This window comes from Callithrix jacchus, chromosome 17, assembly GCF_049354715.1.
Source record: "Callithrix jacchus isolate 240 chromosome 17, calJac240_pri, whole genome shotgun sequence".
Taxonomy (NCBI): domain Eukaryota; kingdom Metazoa; phylum Chordata; class Mammalia; order Primates; family Cebidae; genus Callithrix; species Callithrix jacchus.
The window spans coordinates 74,639,170-74,655,381 of record NC_133518.1 but is presented as its reverse complement, the minus strand read 5'-3'; the positions used below and the strand labels follow the sequence as shown (position 1 = coordinate 74,655,381).

Genomic DNA, 16,212 nt, shown 5'->3' with positions numbered 1-16,212 from the left:
CCATCAAGCCTTGTTCCATTGTTGATGTGGAACTGTGATCATCTTTAGAGAGAGAGGCATTCTGACTTCGAGTATTCTCAGCTTTTTTACGCTGGTTTCTTCCCGTCATTGTAAATTTATCCTCCTGTCGTCTTTGAAATTACCAACTTTCAGATTAGGTCTCTTGAGTGGACGTCCAGGTTGTTAGTTCCCAGGGCCAGAGCAGCGGCGTTAAAACTGCCCAGGATTCTCCTGTCTGGCTTCCTTCTTGTGTCTGTAGTAGGCGACTCTGCCTTCCCGGGGCTCCAAACCTCGGTCAGAAGGGGAACTGGTCCCGTTTACTCTGCGCCGAGCGCTGCCGCACCTAGGAGCCGTCACAGCCGCTTTGCCGGGCTCTGGTGTCCTGCTGGGGACCCGGGCCGGTCCTCTGAACCTGTTTACTCTTCTCCGAGTGCTGCTGCACGGAGGTGCCGGCGGAACCGCTGCGCCGACCACGAGAGTCGCGCTGGCCACCCTTGTGTTTCCTCCACTGGGGGTTCTTCTGCTCCGTGAGCGACCAGACTTTGTCTGAAAGTGTGGCGTCCTCTAGTTCTCCGCGCCTTCCCTGAGAGCTGCAATCCTGGGATGTTAGCGATCGGCCATCTTGGATCGTTCCTGAATATTGTTTATTAATATAAAGGAGGCTTTGTAAGAAAAGGAACTTTATCTGTTTCATTCACTAATTCATTCGTAATATTGAGAACACTGCCTGGCAGATGGTAGGTCTGTGAGTATCTGTTGAATGAATATGAGATTTTAATTAAGTAGAGATAAGCGGATGCAGTAAACAGACACCAAAAGCATGTTGTGAGCATGTCATGTGACAAGTCCAAGAAAAGACTTTGTCCTCAGTGTGAGGACAAAGTCATACTTTTGTATTATAGTGTGTGTGTGTATATTTATGGTATTTGTACATATATTTTGAGACAGTCTCACTCTGTCGCCCAGGCTGGAGTACAGTGGTGTTATCTCTGCTCACTGCAACCTCTGCCTTCCAGACTCCTCCCACCTTAGCCTCCCAGGTAGCTGGAACCACAGGTGTGAGCCACCACACCTGGCTGATTTTTTGTAGAGATGAGGTTTCGCCATGTTGCCCAGGCTCTTCTCAGACTCCTGGACTCAAGCGATCCACCTGCCTTGGCCTTCCAAAGTGCTGGGATTACAGGTCTGAGCCACTGCACCCAGCCTGGATTATGGTATATTTTGCTGTTGAAATATAAACAGATTTTAGATATTGGCATTTTAATGTGAGTTGGTTTCTAAGATCATTTCATTCTTCACAGCCAGTTGAAAATGGACCTTGGAGGGAAAAAGTACGAGAAATTATGAAGGATCAAGTAAGAAGGTGGCGACAATAAATAAGCTTTATCTAGGTCTTAATTCTTAATAAGCTTTATCTATGTCTTAATTCTGCTTAAGGGAGTCACTTGTTGTTTGGGCTGTACTCTGCTGCCATCTACTGCCCAGAGATGAAAATTGCAAGATCACATTTAAGTCGAGGTACCATTGAAGGCGAGAGCAAAGTTAATTGTTCAGAGAAATCAAGATTCTTCTCGAAGCTTTGAGATGTTATCTAAATGCATATGTAAATAACATTTACATGTTAATCATGTGGATTTCAAGCATGACACTTCGGTGTGGCTGGAAAAGGGGGTGACAGGTGCAGACAGATGACAGTGCTTACAGTACCATGTAAAATAATCTTACACCCTTTCAGTTAGAGAACAACTGAAAATGAGCCCGAGCAGGAAAATGGCCTAGAGCAGCGAGTTTAACTGGGCTGCAAAATAGATACAGGGAGATGTGGGGTGAGGGCAAAGTGAGATGTGTGCACAGGGGGCTCTGCAAAAGCCCGGAAAGGTTTTCTGAGGCAGGGACGTTGAAGTGGGTCATTTGATGGAGTCTTCGGCTGCCTTGATGGCCACCCAGTGCCTGGTCAGCTGCGAGTCCTGAGGTCCTCCGCTCTGATCAAATCACACCTGGTGTGTGGCGTTTGGTGCTGGGCATTCTTGGTCAAGAAAGGCGTGGATGACATGGGGCCATCCAGAACTTTACTGTGCACACAGACCTCTCTGAGGTCATGAGGAAATGTAGATTCTGGTTCAGGGGATCTGGGGCAGCTGAGAGCTCTAAAAAGCTCACAGGTAGTGCTGAGGGTGCTGGTCCAGGGTCCAGGGGCTGCACTCAGAATAGGGACGAGTGAAGGGAGGGTAACCAGGAGACCAGGTCCTGTAAGGATTCACCAGAGGATCCTCGGTTGCCATATCAGCCAGAGTTCTCTAGGGAGACTGAACCAATGGGATATACGTTTATAGACATGTACGAAAGGGGATTTATTAGGGGACTTGGCTCACATGATTATGGAGACTGAGAAGTCCCATGACTGGATGTCTGCAAACTGGAGACCCTGGGATACCAGTCCAAGTCCAAAAGCCAGAGAACCCAGGGGTTACTGGTATACGTCTTGGAGTCCAAAGGCTGGAGAGCCTGCAGTTCTGATATCCAAGGAGGAAAGGGGAGACAGAGAGGGAGAGAGAGAGGAGACAGCAATTGCCTTTCCCCTACTTTTGTTCTATCCAGGCCTGGAGCCGACTGGATGCTGCTCATCCATATTGAGGCAGATCTTCTGCACTTGGTTCCACCTGGATTCACATGCCAATCTCCTCCGGAAACACCTAACAGACCCCACCCGCCACGATCCTTTACCAATATTAGGTGTTCCTTAATCCCATCAAGTTTGCATCTCAAACTAATCATCACAGGTGCTAGCTTGGAGGAGCCAGAGGTGAACTGAGGATCATGGTACTTGTTTCCCATCTTTGGAGGGACGTGTTCTTATTCAGCATCACTGGAGAAGGCAGATTTAGAAAGCGGGAGTGGGAAAGGAATTCTGAATCAACATAGGGGTGAGTCTCCTCACAAGCTAAGCTTGCCATAAATGGGATGGACGACTGCACAGAGTTGTGGAGTCTTTTCCATTTTGAGATTTCATTCAGACATGAACGATAGTCTGGTGGGAGGATGTTTGAGACACGTTTTTTGTTTGGGTGGAGGTTTGGGTTTGATGGTATCAGAAGTCCTACAGATTCTGGGAGGAAGAATTATTCCAGGATAACATCACTCATTTGATTTCAAGGTTTAACACAGGAACTATTCTGAAGCTAAATATGTGAGGTGCTTGTTGCAAAAATGAGCCAAAAACCCTTGCAGGGAGTGTGTGACCTTAAATGTAATTAAGCTGCTTAGATAGGGGTAATAAATGACAACACTGGGGAATAGTAAATAACTCTTAACAGCAGAAACTGGAGGCGGAAGAATTGAAAACATCAGCCCATCTGGGGCCACTTTCTGGAAGGGACAAATGGCACCAGTGATCTTAACTGCCCCCAGTTCTGCTTATGTAGTCGTTGGTTCTCAGGATGATCCTGAGACTGAGAAAAGCTAGACCATGAAGAAACCAGAGGAGGTGGAATGTATCTCAGTGGGTCCGTGTAAGACTCTAAAAGCAGATTTAGCATTTTGAAAATATATCCTTCAGTATCTGGATAGTTAACGTGATAAATTTTCAAAGAAAGTATGAGTTTCCAAAGCATTTAATCTGTTACAAGCTCAGTGGAGCCAGGTTTGGGAATTGGGGGTTTCCACGAGGAAGGTAACGTTTCACTTATTTTGAATAGGAACACACTTTTTACTTTGGTGTACTAAGTCAGCCAAATGTTTTATTTAATTAATTTATTTTTAAGATGGAGCTTCACTGTGTCATCAGGCTGGAGTGCAGTGGCTCCATCTCAGCTCACTGCAACCTCCATCTCCAGAATTCAAGTGATTCTCTTGCCTCAGCCTCGAGTATCTGGGATTACAGGTGCCTGCCACTATGCCCAGCTAATTTTTTTTTTTTTTTTTTTTTTGTATTTTTAGTAGAGATGGGGTTTCACCATGTTGGCCAGGCTGGTCTCGAACTCCTGACCTCAAGTGATCTACCCGCCTAATCCTCCCAAAGTACTGGAATTACTTGAGCCACTGCACCTGGCTGTTCAGCCAAATGCTTTTAATGCTGCTAATTTATAAATATCTGTGAGAGACATATTTTTTCAGCAGTCACAGCGAATATGATTAATGTATATGGTCCATCTGGTCATTCTAGGTATCACATTATTTTGTGTTCCTTCCCTTTTAAACTAGATTTTCTAGCCTAAATTATTCTGGTAATCACCCTGTTGTTCCCTTTTGGGCTATGTCAGTTTCTATATGCAGACCGAGTGGAATTTCATTTTACTTCTAAATTTATGATTTTCCATTTGGTGAGGTTAATTATGGAGACATCGATTAGATTGTCTGGTGGTGACTCAAGCTCAGTAATTAAGACACTTGCTGCTTGTGGAGATGCAAGCTCACTGGCAGAAACCGGAGCTAGTGTGGAGAATTTATTCTGGTCTGGAGAGACAGGGGAAAGGCGGCTCCACCCTGCCATCCTAGGTGTTGCCCATGGCTGTGATGGGTCCCAGGGAGAGGCAGGGTTCCCCCACTGCCCACCTGTCCAGGCACTGGCAGGAGCATGGGGAGCCTTTGTCCCAGTTCCAGGAGAGATGTGAGGGTGTGTGTCTGCAGACAAGTTGATGATTTCTCCTACAGCTGTGGTGGCACTAATGAGTCTCTTGGTTGGGTAAGGTTGCCCAGGTTTATTCTAGTAAGTTTTCACACAGTGGACTAATTAACTGCCTACTTTCCCTTTGGTCTGAGCAATCAGCTTCAACCATGAGAAACAGGGCAGTTACCCTTGGATCTTACGTGTGTGGGTGCCGGCTAGTTTGGAAGGAGGCTGGAATATTGAGTTGCATCTGATTATTTAACCTTCCCTCAAACTGGAAAATTTCTTCCATGGCAGGGGGCACCAACATATCTTTTACTTGCTGCAAGATATGCTGGGTTTGTGCCCTCATTTTTTTTTTGTTTTTTTTTTTTCATGTGAAATATAACACATAACTTTAGTTTTATTTTTTCTAGCATAGCGACCTAAATACTTGCCACACTTACCTCTTGAGATTAGTTGCTTTTATGTTAAGATCCAACTTTTTCCAACAATCATAATCTTATATCAAATCTTTTGTTGGGGAAGGAGGACAGGACATAACAATTTGACAAAGTCACCTGGGCTTCTTTGAAGGAATGAGACTCAGGAATTGGCTTACCAGAGATGAGAAAGCCAGCCACCTGGGCTTGCTTGAAGGAATGAGACTCAGGTGGGATACGTTTTGAGGGAGGAAAAAGGAGGGAGCATTTGAGATTCGTATTCATTCAGAGTGAAGGTGACTGTGCCTTTTTTTCTATTTTAAAAATTGACCAATTCTACCCTTTTCTAAAACCTGGTGGAAGTCTGCTGCAAACTGGGACTTTTGGTCGCTCTAGAGCTAATACTTTGCTAGGCAGATTACACACATCGAATAAAACTCCTGACGTAAGCATATTTGTTGGAAACTGACACTCCCATTCTCCCCTCTTTTATTTTGAGACAGGCTCTTGCTTTTGCTCCGGTTGGAGTGCAGTGGTGCAATCATGGCACACTGCAGCCTCGACTTCCCAGGCTCAGGTGATCCTTCTACCTCAGCCTCCCAAATAGCTGGGACCACAGGCATGCACTACCATGCCTGGCTAATATTTTTACTATTTGTAGAGACAGGGTCTCTCCCTGTTGCCCAGGCTGGTCTTGAACTCCTGGCCTCAAGAGAGCCTCCCACCTTGGCCTCTCAAAGAGCTGGGATTACAGGTGTGAGCCACTGCATTTGCCCCAGCCCCATTCTTTTTTTAAACAAATGAGAAAACAGAGGCTCAGATGAATACAGTAATTTGTCCAAGACCATCCAGCTGCAGGTCTTGGAGTTGGAATTATTCAAAGACTCCTGGCCTGTTTGATTCTTAATCCCCCACCCTTCCCAATGAGGGCCTGCATTTAACATCTCTCCCCTACTTATTGGTCTTCTTTTTTTTTTAATTTTTAATTTTTATGGGTATGTATTAGTCCATCATCATGCTTCTGATAAAGACATACCAGAGACTGGGAAGAAAAAGAAGTTTAATGGACTTATAGTTTCACATGGCTGGGGAGGACTTCCCACAATCATGGTGGAAGGCAAGGAGGAGCAAGTCACATCTTAGGTGGATGGCAGCAGGAAAAGAGAGAGGTTGTGCAGGGAAACTATCATTTTTAAAACCATCAGATCTCGTGAGAATGATTCACTATCATAAGAACAGCACAGGAAAGACCTGTCCCCGTGATTCAATTACCTCCTGCTGGGTTCCTTCCACAACATGTAGGAACCGTGGGAGTTACAATTCAAGAAGAGATTTAGGTGGGGACACAGCCAGACTATATCATTCTGCCCCGGCCCCTCCCAAATCTCATGTCCTCACATTTCAAAGCCAATCATGCCTTCTCAACAGTCCCCCAAAGTCTTAACTCATTTCAGCATTAACTTAAGAGTCTGAAGTACAAAGTCTCATTCACGATGAGGAAAGTCCCTTCTGCCTATGAGCCTGTAGAATCAAAAGCAAGTTAGTTACTTCCTAGATACAATCAGTGTACAGGTATTGGGTAAATACAGCCATTTCAACTGGAAGAAATTGGCCAAAAAAAGAGGCTACAGGCCCCATGCAAGTCTGCAGTCCAGTGGGGCAGTGAAATCTTAAAGCTCCAAAATGATCTCCTTTGACTCAAGGTTTCACATCCAGGTCACGCTGATGTGAGAGGTGGGTTCCCATGGTCTTGGGCAGCTCTGCTCCTGTGGTTTTGCAAGGGTCCAGCCTCTCTCCTGGCTGCTTTCACAGGCTGGCATTGAGAATCTGGCTTTTGCAGGCACATGGTGCAAGCTGTCAGTGGGTCTACCATTCCGGGGTCTGAAGGACAGTGGCCTTCTTCTCACGCTCCACTAGGTGGTGCCCTGATAGGGACTCTGTGTGGGGGATCTGACCCCGCATTTCCCTTCTGCACTGCCCTAGCAGAGGGTCTGCATAAGAGCCCCACCCTTACAGCAAGCTTTTGCCTGGACATCCAGGCTTTTCCATACATCCTCTGAAATCTAGGTGGAGGTTCCCAAACCCCAGTTCTTTACTTCTGTGCATTGGCAGGCTCAACACCACATGAAAGCTGCCAAGGCTTGCATCCTCTGAAGTCACAACCTGAGCTTTATGTTTGCCCCTTTCAGCCATTGCTGGAGTGGCTGGGATGCAGGGCACCTGGGATGCAGGGTCCCTAGACTGCACACAGCATGGGGATCCTGGGCCCAGCCCACAAAACCACTTTTTCCTTGTAGGTCTCTGGGCCTGTGATAGGACGGGCTGCCATGAAGACCTCTGGCATGTCCTGGAGACATTTTCCCCGTTGTCTTGGGGATTAACATTTGGGTCCTCATTACTTATGCAAATTTCTGCAGGTGGCTTTAATTTAGTGTCAGAAAATGGGATTTTCTTTTCTATCACATTGTCAGGCTGCAAAGTTTCCAAATTTTATGCTGTTTTCCCTTATAAAACTTGAATGCATTTAACAGCACCTAAGTCACCTCTTGAATGTCTTGCTGCTTAGAAATTTCTTCTGCTAGATACTCTAAATCATCTCTCTCAAGTTCAAAGTTTCATAAATCTCTTGGGCAGGGGCAAAATGCCACCTGTCCCTTTGCTAAAATGTAACAAGAGCCACCTTTGCATCACTTCTCAACAAATTCCTCATCTCTGTCTGAAACTACCTCATATGGCTATCAGCATTTTGGGCAAAGCCATTCAGCAAGACTCTAGGAAGTTACATATTTCCCCACATTTTCTGTCTTCTGAGCCCTCCAAACTGTTCCATTCTCTGCCTGTTAGCCAGTTCCACAGTTGCTTCCACATTTTTGGGTATCTTTTCAGCAACACCCCACTCTACTGGAACCGATTTACTGTATCAGTATGTTTTCATGCTGCTGATAAAGACATACCTGAGACTGGGAAGAAAGAGAGGTCTAAGGGACTTATGGTTCCACATGGCTGGGGAAGCCTTCCCACAATCATGGTGGAAGGTAAGGCGGAGCAAGTCACATCTTACATGGATGGCAGCAGACAAAGAGAGAGAGCTTGTGTAGGCAAACTTTCATTATTAAAACTGTGAGATCTTGTGAGACTTATTCACTATCATGAGAACAGCATGGGAAAGACCTGGCCCCATGAATCAGTTACCTCTCACTGGGATTCTCCCACAACATGTGGAAACTGTGGGAGTTACAACTGAAGATGAGATTTGGGTCGGGACATAGCCAAACCATATCAGGGTACATACTAGGTGCATACATTTTTGGATACTTGAGATGTTTTGATACTGGCATGCAATGCATAATCATTACATCATGGAGAATGGGGTATCTATCCCTCAAGCATTTATCCTTGTGTGATTACTTTTGCACCAACCTAATACAAATAATCCAATTATACTCTTTTAGTTATTTTAAAATATACAATTAAATTATCATTGACTATGGTCACCCTGTTTTATTGTCAAATAATAGGTTTTATTCATTTTTTCTAAGTATTCTTTTTGTACCAATTAACCATCCCCATCTCCCCCTCACTCCTGCCCCACACTTTTTCATTTTCTTGCCCAGTTTTTTTCCTTTTTTCCCCTTCTGCATAGCCTTTGCATTGCCCAAAAGCATTTTCCAATGCTCATGAAAGCTAGTCTGTGCTCAAAGTATCCTTGATCCTTGTTCTAACTCTAATAGACCTTTCTGTGACAATAGATGTGTGTCTATCTCTGTTTCCCAATTTAGTAGCCACAAGCCACAGGTGGCTTTTGAGCACTTGAAATATGCCTAATGCAGCTGAGAAGCTAAATTTTTAATTTAATTTTAATTGATAAATTTAAGTAGCCACTGTGACAATATGGTGCTACCATATTGGACGGCAGAGTAAATCTGACTCACTGGTTCTTTGGTTGAATGTGAGCGCTCGTCACTGAGGTCAGGTTAGCTTTGTCGGTGTTGGGTTAAGCCGTAAGCTCACATAGGTTTATCACGTGCTTATCGTGACCATGCATACCTGTTGTTTCATCAGTATCCCTTCTTCGTTCTAATCACAGTTTTGGTGGTTTGGGGATTTTGGTTTCTTACAGGTTCAGCGAAATGAGGACAAATCTACTACCTTGAAATTGGCTGATTTTGGACTTGCAAAGCATGTGGTGAGACCTATATTTACTGTGTGTGGGACCCCGACTTACGTAGCTCCTGAAATTCTTTCTGAGAAAGGTAAGTGTTACACATCGATCTGTGGGACTCTACCTTTTTTACTAACAACTGTTTCATTTCTAATATTTACTAGTTTTCAATATGGAATAAATTTCAGAGAATTGACACTTAGGCTTGGATTTGGACCTTAATGAAAATATTTGAAGTAGGCTTGACCAAAGAATGAGAGCTTTCTCCTCATTAGGGATGCCCTTGTTACAGTGAACGGGTCAGAGTGTGTGTGTGTGTGTGTGTGTGTGTGTGTGTGTGTGTGTAGTATGTTTAGTGAGATGAAAGATGATGGAGAATCAGGTGGGGAACTCAAGCAAGCAGGCTGTTAGGGCCACTGACCTGAGGCTATCTCTAATGGGAGAGAATTAAAGCAGTCCTTATGGTATTTGGTTTAAAAATATCTTCACCAGGCCGGGCGCGGTGGCTCAAGCCTGTAATCCCAGCACTTTGGGAGGCCGAGGCGGGTGGATCACGAGGTCGAGAGATCGAGACCATCCTGGTCAACATGGTGAAACCCCGTCTCTACTAAAAATACAAAAAATTAGCTGGGCATGGTGGCGCGTGCCTGTAATCCCAGCTACTCAGGAGGCTGAGGCAGGAGAATTGCCTGAACCCAGGAGGCGGAGGTTGCGGTGAGCCGAGATCGCGCCATTGCACTCCAGCCTGGGTAACAAGAGCGAAACTCCGTCTCAAAAAAAAAAAAAAAAAAAAAATTTCTTCACCAACGTAGCATATAAAGGAAAAGGGGATCTCATTTGCCTCCATGAACTCTGTGAACATTTACTACCCACTTGTATATTATGCAAGGATCCAATGAGCTGTTTTAGTAACATACTTTCTAAAACATTTGAAAAGGAAATAGTAGTTATGATATGGCTCTAAATATATGAATGACTATTTGACTGCTATGGCACTCGAGGAGAAATCCGTTTACTTACCATAGGTAATATGGGAAGACTCTTGTCAGATTGCAGGCTTGGTGACAGGGAGAAGGGATGGATAGTTTTCCAGTAGCAGAAGCATCAGGACAACTGAGATGAGGAGATGGCTGGGTGCGGTGGCTCACACCTGTAATCCCAGAACTTTGGGAGGCCGAGGCGGGTGGCTTACCTGAGGTCAGGAGTTTGAAACCAGCCTGGCCAACATGGTGAGAACCCCCCACTCTACTAAAAATACAAAAAAATTAGCTGGGCATGGTGACGTATGCCTGTAATCCCAGCTACTCGGGAGGCTGAGGCAGGAGAATTGCTTGAACCTGGGAGGTGGAGGTTTCAGTGAGATGAGATCATGCCATTGCACTCCAGCCTGGGCAACAAGAGCGAAACACTGTCTCAAAAAAAAAAAAAAAAAAAGAAAGAAAAGAAAAGATGAGGAGATGACCACAACATGCATGAGGTCAGGTGGTGGAGACATGGAGAAGACTAGCCTCAATGGACCAGGGAGAAACACAGTTGGTTGGTGTGTTAGTCAGGATTTTGTGTTGCCATAGAAATAACGAAGGCTGGGTAATTTATCAAGAAAAGAAGTTTAATTGGCTCAGGGTTCTTCAGGCTGTACAAGCATGGTGCCAGCCATCTATTCTGCTTCTGGTAAGGGCTTTAGGAAGCTTACACTCATGGTGGAAGGCGACAGGTAACCAGCATGTTACATGGTGGGACTGGGAGCAAGAGAGAGAGAAGGAGGAGGTCCCAGATTTCTAAACAACCAGATCCTAAGCAAACTACCTGAGTGAGAGCTCACTTGTCACCAAGGAGATGGTACTAAACCATTCATGAAGGATCCATCCCCACCATCCAATTACATCCCACCAGGCCCCACCTCCAACACTGGGAATCACATTTCAACGTGAGATTTGGAGGGGACAAATATACAAACTATATCAGTTGGTTAGGTTGAGCTTAAATTCTCTAGAAATGAGAAGACTGGGTAGAGGTGTTTAGACTTGGTGTGGCATCGATGAACTGGATAAGAGAAGTAAAGAAAACAAACAGGCAACATGAACTCTTGGGAAAACCACATATGGGTGGTAGCACCAACTAAAACAGGGTATCAGAAAGGATAGCTCTTTTGGGGGATGTGGGATGGGGGATGGGGGATGGGGGATTGGTGAGTTTAGTTTTGAACACTCTGACTTTGTAGAGATATCCGGATGGATAATGGAATTGTCCACTTGGCGAGGAGGTGAAGCTGTGAGCTGAGCATGTGGCCTTGAGACTCCTCAACACAGAGCTGGTTGATAATGAGCTCCTTGGTGATGCCAGCAGTGAGAGCCAAGGACAGATTCTTGAGGAGGCCAAGAGCTCAGGGATGAGAGAAGGAAGGAGGGGTCAGTAGAGACAGGGCTGGGCAGCTCAGACAGGATCTGGAAAGTGTATTGTCACAGAGGCCAAGGGACATTTCTAGAGATTGATGAGGCCCAGCAAAATCAGTCCCTCTCAACAGTGGGATGGCTGAGAACTGAGGAGAGGCCAAAAGGGGTCATTAGTGACTGATTCTCTTAATTTTTTCCTGCTGATTTGTGTTTTGACAAACTTACTCTGGGGCTTAATCATGAATATCTAACTTCTGAATTATAGCAGTCAAGTGTTTTCTTTTTCTAATTGTAAAAAGTTAGAAAGTGTTTGAAAATGTATATATTACTGTGATAAGTTTTGGGAGGACAATTGTGTAATACGTGTCAAAAACCTTTACTGTATATTAACTTTTTCCATTTCATTTCTGAAAAGTTATTTTAAAAATATATTTAGAGATGTGCACCAATGTTTAATGATGCTTATCAGACAGTTCCTTACTGTTGTAAGAAAATTAGAAAAAACTTAAATTACAACAAAGGGATTTATTATGTAAAGGGGACACTAATAGTTATTAGAAATCATGTTTGTGAAAAATATTTTTTATATTTTTCATAGGAAATTCTTATGTTGGAAATGCCATTATATAACATTAAGTAAATAAAATAGAGTATAGGTGCAATGTGATCTTAATTTTATTTAGAAAAGTACATAAAAATTTTATTTAGAAAAATATACACGTCTCTGTGTGTGTGTGTGTGTGTGTGTGTGTGTGTGTGTGTGTTGTACCAGTGTGTGCACATGTGGGGGATATAGCTAGCAAGCATCGGCCTTTTAATAATCATTTAAAAAGCCAGTAAATGATATTTTTAAACGAGAGAGAAGGCAATGGATATATAGGAGGCAGAGATTGCCAGCATAGACTGGGGCTTCTCTACCTTCCTCTGGTGAAAGGCCAAGTTTTAACATTTCCAGTACAGCGTGGGCTCATGGTCCTGCTGCATGTGACTAGAACACATCTTATGTCACATGTGACTGACCATGTGTTTGACAACGCCTGGACCGATATGTGTGGCTGTTCAACGAGATGTGCCCATCGACCATGCAGCTGAATGTCACAGTCTTGTTAAATTGCTATAAGAGTTTCCAAACACTTGCTTTGAATTCATGTGCTCATTTCATTACAGACCAGTAATAAGGGATTGCAAAGTGGCAGTGGCCCATGGACCACACTTTGAGTAACGATGGTGTAGACTCCTTATGCACAGGCGTTAGCAGCAGGGAGTTGTGTTTGGAAGTAGCTCTTGGTTGCTGAGAGCTGGGATCCTCTGTGACTTAGGTCTATTTAGAACCACAGTAGTCCGTCATTTAGTTCATCAGCTTTGACCCTGCCTGGTCTCAGGTTTGCTTGTGTCTCTGCCTCTGCCTGCGCAGGTTATGGACTGGAGGTGGACATGTGGGCTGCTGGCGTGATCCTCTATATCCTGCTGTGTGGCTTTCCCCCGTTCCGCAGTCCGGAGAGGGACCAGGACGAGCTCTTTAACATCATCCAGCTGGGCCACTTTGAGTTCCTGCCCCCTTACTGGGACAATATCTCTGATGGTGAGATCTGGGGCTTCCTCACACAGGAGAGGAGGGGGTGGGTTTTTCAGGTCAGATGTGTAGAGGACCCATCACAAAAAGTAAAACAAATTAGCCAGGCATGGTCCCAGCTTCTCTGGAGGGTGAATCAGGAAGATCACTTAAGTCCAGGAGTTTGAGGCTGTAGTGAGCTATAATTATGCCACCACACTTCAGCCTGGGTGACGGAGACCCTGGTTCAAAATAAAAATAAGTAGAATAGGAGTGATAACATTTTTTTTCAATTTTCCTTAAACATGCTGTTTAATTTTAGTTATGGGGCTGCCTCCATCCATAGCCTCTATTTCCTCACTGGCAATGGAGGATGAGGGAAGGGAAAGTCTTCATTTTTCCCCCTTTAAATAAGGTAGGGAGAGGGAGGCTCATTACAGTAGATGAGGATCTTGAGCTGACAAGGCAGTGGCAACTGGGAAATGAGGGACTGAAAAGCATTTTGGAAAGTTCTGTGCAGCACTGTCAGATTTGGGCATGGGTGACCCTATCCTCGGCCCTGCTCTAGTCACAGCCTTCTCTACAGAGTGAGGAGAGTGGGGGCTAGGGGATGTGCCCTCAGAGTCCAGGTCTCCTCTTCTAGATCACTTCCTTAGGACCCCTGAGTTCCCTGTCCAGATGGCCCAAGCCCACATCCAAGGTTTGTGAGGCCCCTTTCCAGCCTCTTCCCACCATGCTGTAGAGTGGCCTAGGAGCGGCTGTCTGGGGCGGGTAGAGAGGGCTTGGACATGCTGGCTGGGGTGTCTCGTTGTCCACACTTGTACACAAGGGTCTGAGGATTCTCAAATTAAATCTGTCCTTCCAGCCTCTAGGTCATTCATTTGAGGACCTTGCAGGAGTGATGCTGGCAGTGATGGGGCTGGGGTACTTTGTGGGCAGACTTTTCCCAGCTGGAATTGGGTGGTGGAGGAGGAATCTGGGCCCTCTGTGCTCAGGAGAAGCTGGACATCTGTGTAGGGGAGGGGTGACTGGTGGGTGAGCAGCAGCTCTTGAGTAAGAGGCCAGCTTCAATAAAGGCAAAGGACAGCAACAGAAAAGTAGATGTTTTCCTCTTACACGTTTCTTGAATGATTGGAAGAGCAGGTTCAATGAGCCAGGCTTGGAGAGCCAGCAAACCAGGGGAAATCTCTTCTGCTCTCTGTCTGCTGCTGGGCCCACCAGCTGTCACCTCATTTCTCTAAAATCAGTCATGGTCTTGGGCAGAAAATGAAATCAATTTTGAATTTGTACTATTTACTTTTTAGGTTTCTTTGCACATTTTTCCATTTTGTCAATGTAAAGGCATATTTATTGACTTGGGAAGTTTGAACATATTTTATTTAGCAAGTGTTAGTTTTGACTTGGAACCTTAGGGTATGTAGATATATAGCATGTGGCCTCCATTCATTCCTTTGCTCTGGTGCCAGGGATGTTAAGAGGGGACCTGGCCCCGGGATTCTAGAGAAATGAATGAACATCCTCTTCAGTTGTTCTGTCCAACACGGTAGCTCCCTCCCCGCTGCCACACATGGGTGTTTAAAAGCAAGTGTAGATGAATTCAAAGTTAATCATGTAAACATTCACTTCCTCAGTTTCACACGCCAGATTTCAAATGCTCAATCACCGCAGCTGGATAGTGCAGATAGTGTTCCCGTCTTCTACTGGACTGCGCTGCTCTAGAATCTGAAGGAGCCTTTCAGCCAGCCTTGGTGCTGACGTGCATGTCTGTGTTCTTACCGCCCGCATTCATCACATTTTCCCCTCCCTCACTCTGACAGCTGCCAAAGATCTGGTGAGCCGACTGCTGGTGGTAGACCCCAAAAAGCGCTACACCGCCCATCAGGTTCTTCAGCACCCCTGGATCGAAACGGCTGGCAAGACCAATACAGTGAAACGACAGAAGCAGGTGTCCCCCAGCAGCGAGGGCCACTTCCGGAGCCAGCACAAGAGGGTTGCCGAGCAGGTATCATAGTCTCCGCCTTAGGAATCTTTTCAGCCCCCAGTTCTGCTCAAGGACAGAGGAAAAGATAGAAGTCTGAGAGAAAAACAATGAAAGAGGCTTCTTCACATAACTGGCAAATCAGAGGGAGAGACACTCAGTATATTTTAAAGCATATTAAAAAAATAAACTAAGTCAATGTTAAATGTCACAACATATTTTTAGATTTGTATATTTAAAGCCTTTAATACATTTTTTGGGGGTAAGCATTGTCATTAGTGAGGATTTTTGGTAATGACGTGTTTTGCTTCCTCTTTGTAACCAAGTTTCTTCTGTACTACAGGAGTGGTGCCTACCAGGTCTAAACCCCCCCTGTGAGATGAATCAGGTGCATTGTGGTCTTTCTGTATTAATAAAATGTGCTCTGAATAACGGAAGTGGGCCTGCATTCTGATTACTTCTTTATGCTGGTGATGAGAGCCAGGGAATGAATTATGTATCGTTCAGACACAACTCCTGAAGCTGCTATGACTACATATGGATGTGGAGGACCCTTGGTTAACTGACAAGACCTGTTTATTTAGGATGTTCTGATCTTGGTCTCTAGCATTTCGGTCTTACCAAAATCAGATTTGGGGCAGTCTGAGACATGGAAAGGAAAAGGCAAACCATCCAATCATTCTTGCCTCTGCAGTACCATAATACTGCTTGTCAGCCCGATTGTCCCTGAGCCTGAGTCATTTCTATGTGAAGTCAGGCACTCAGGCTGTGACTGTGTTAACGTTTTCAGATCACGAGGCAGCCATTGAGTGCATTAATATGTCAGAAATGCAGTAAATGGATTACACTGGGGCCCGAAGGAGCTCAGAGTTCAGGCATATTCCTACCTGCAGGGCATACACCCAGGACACGTTCCAGATTTCCGTGCTGAAATATTGGTCTTTGCAGCTGACTCTGGGAGTTTGTGTGAGCTGCCAGCAAAACATACTCTAATACTTCCCAGATTGACCTTCCTAATTATGCCTGACCTGGTCAGTAGGCCACAAAATCCAGTCAAGAGTGTGGGTTTCTCACTTCTACCTTCCCTAACAGTTTTGGA

At 45.0% G+C, this 16,212-nt stretch overlaps 1 protein-coding gene across 4 annotated transcripts in view; it reads left to right on the top strand.

Moving 5' to 3' along the window:
* Positions 1 to 15,582, top strand: part of DCLK3 (doublecortin like kinase 3) — a 97,159-nt gene extending 81,577 nt beyond the window's left edge. For 3 of the 4 annotated variants that reach the window (XM_078354577.1, XM_078354576.1, XM_035277866.3), the window contains 4 exons: positions 9,149 to 9,281; positions 12,998 to 13,165; positions 14,953 to 15,137; positions 15,457 to 15,582. In XM_078354577.1, the coding sequence (XP_078210703.1) occupies positions 9,149 to 9,281; positions 12,998 to 13,165; positions 14,953 to 15,137; positions 15,457 to 15,567 (597 nt within the window). In that variant the 3' untranslated portion in view covers positions 15,568 to 15,582. Of the gene's footprint in view, positions 1 to 9,148; positions 9,282 to 12,997; positions 13,166 to 14,952 lie in introns of all 4 variants that reach the window. The other variant, XM_078354575.1, reaches the window with a different exon arrangement.
* The last annotated feature ends 630 nt before the right edge of the window (positions 15,583 to 16,212 follow it).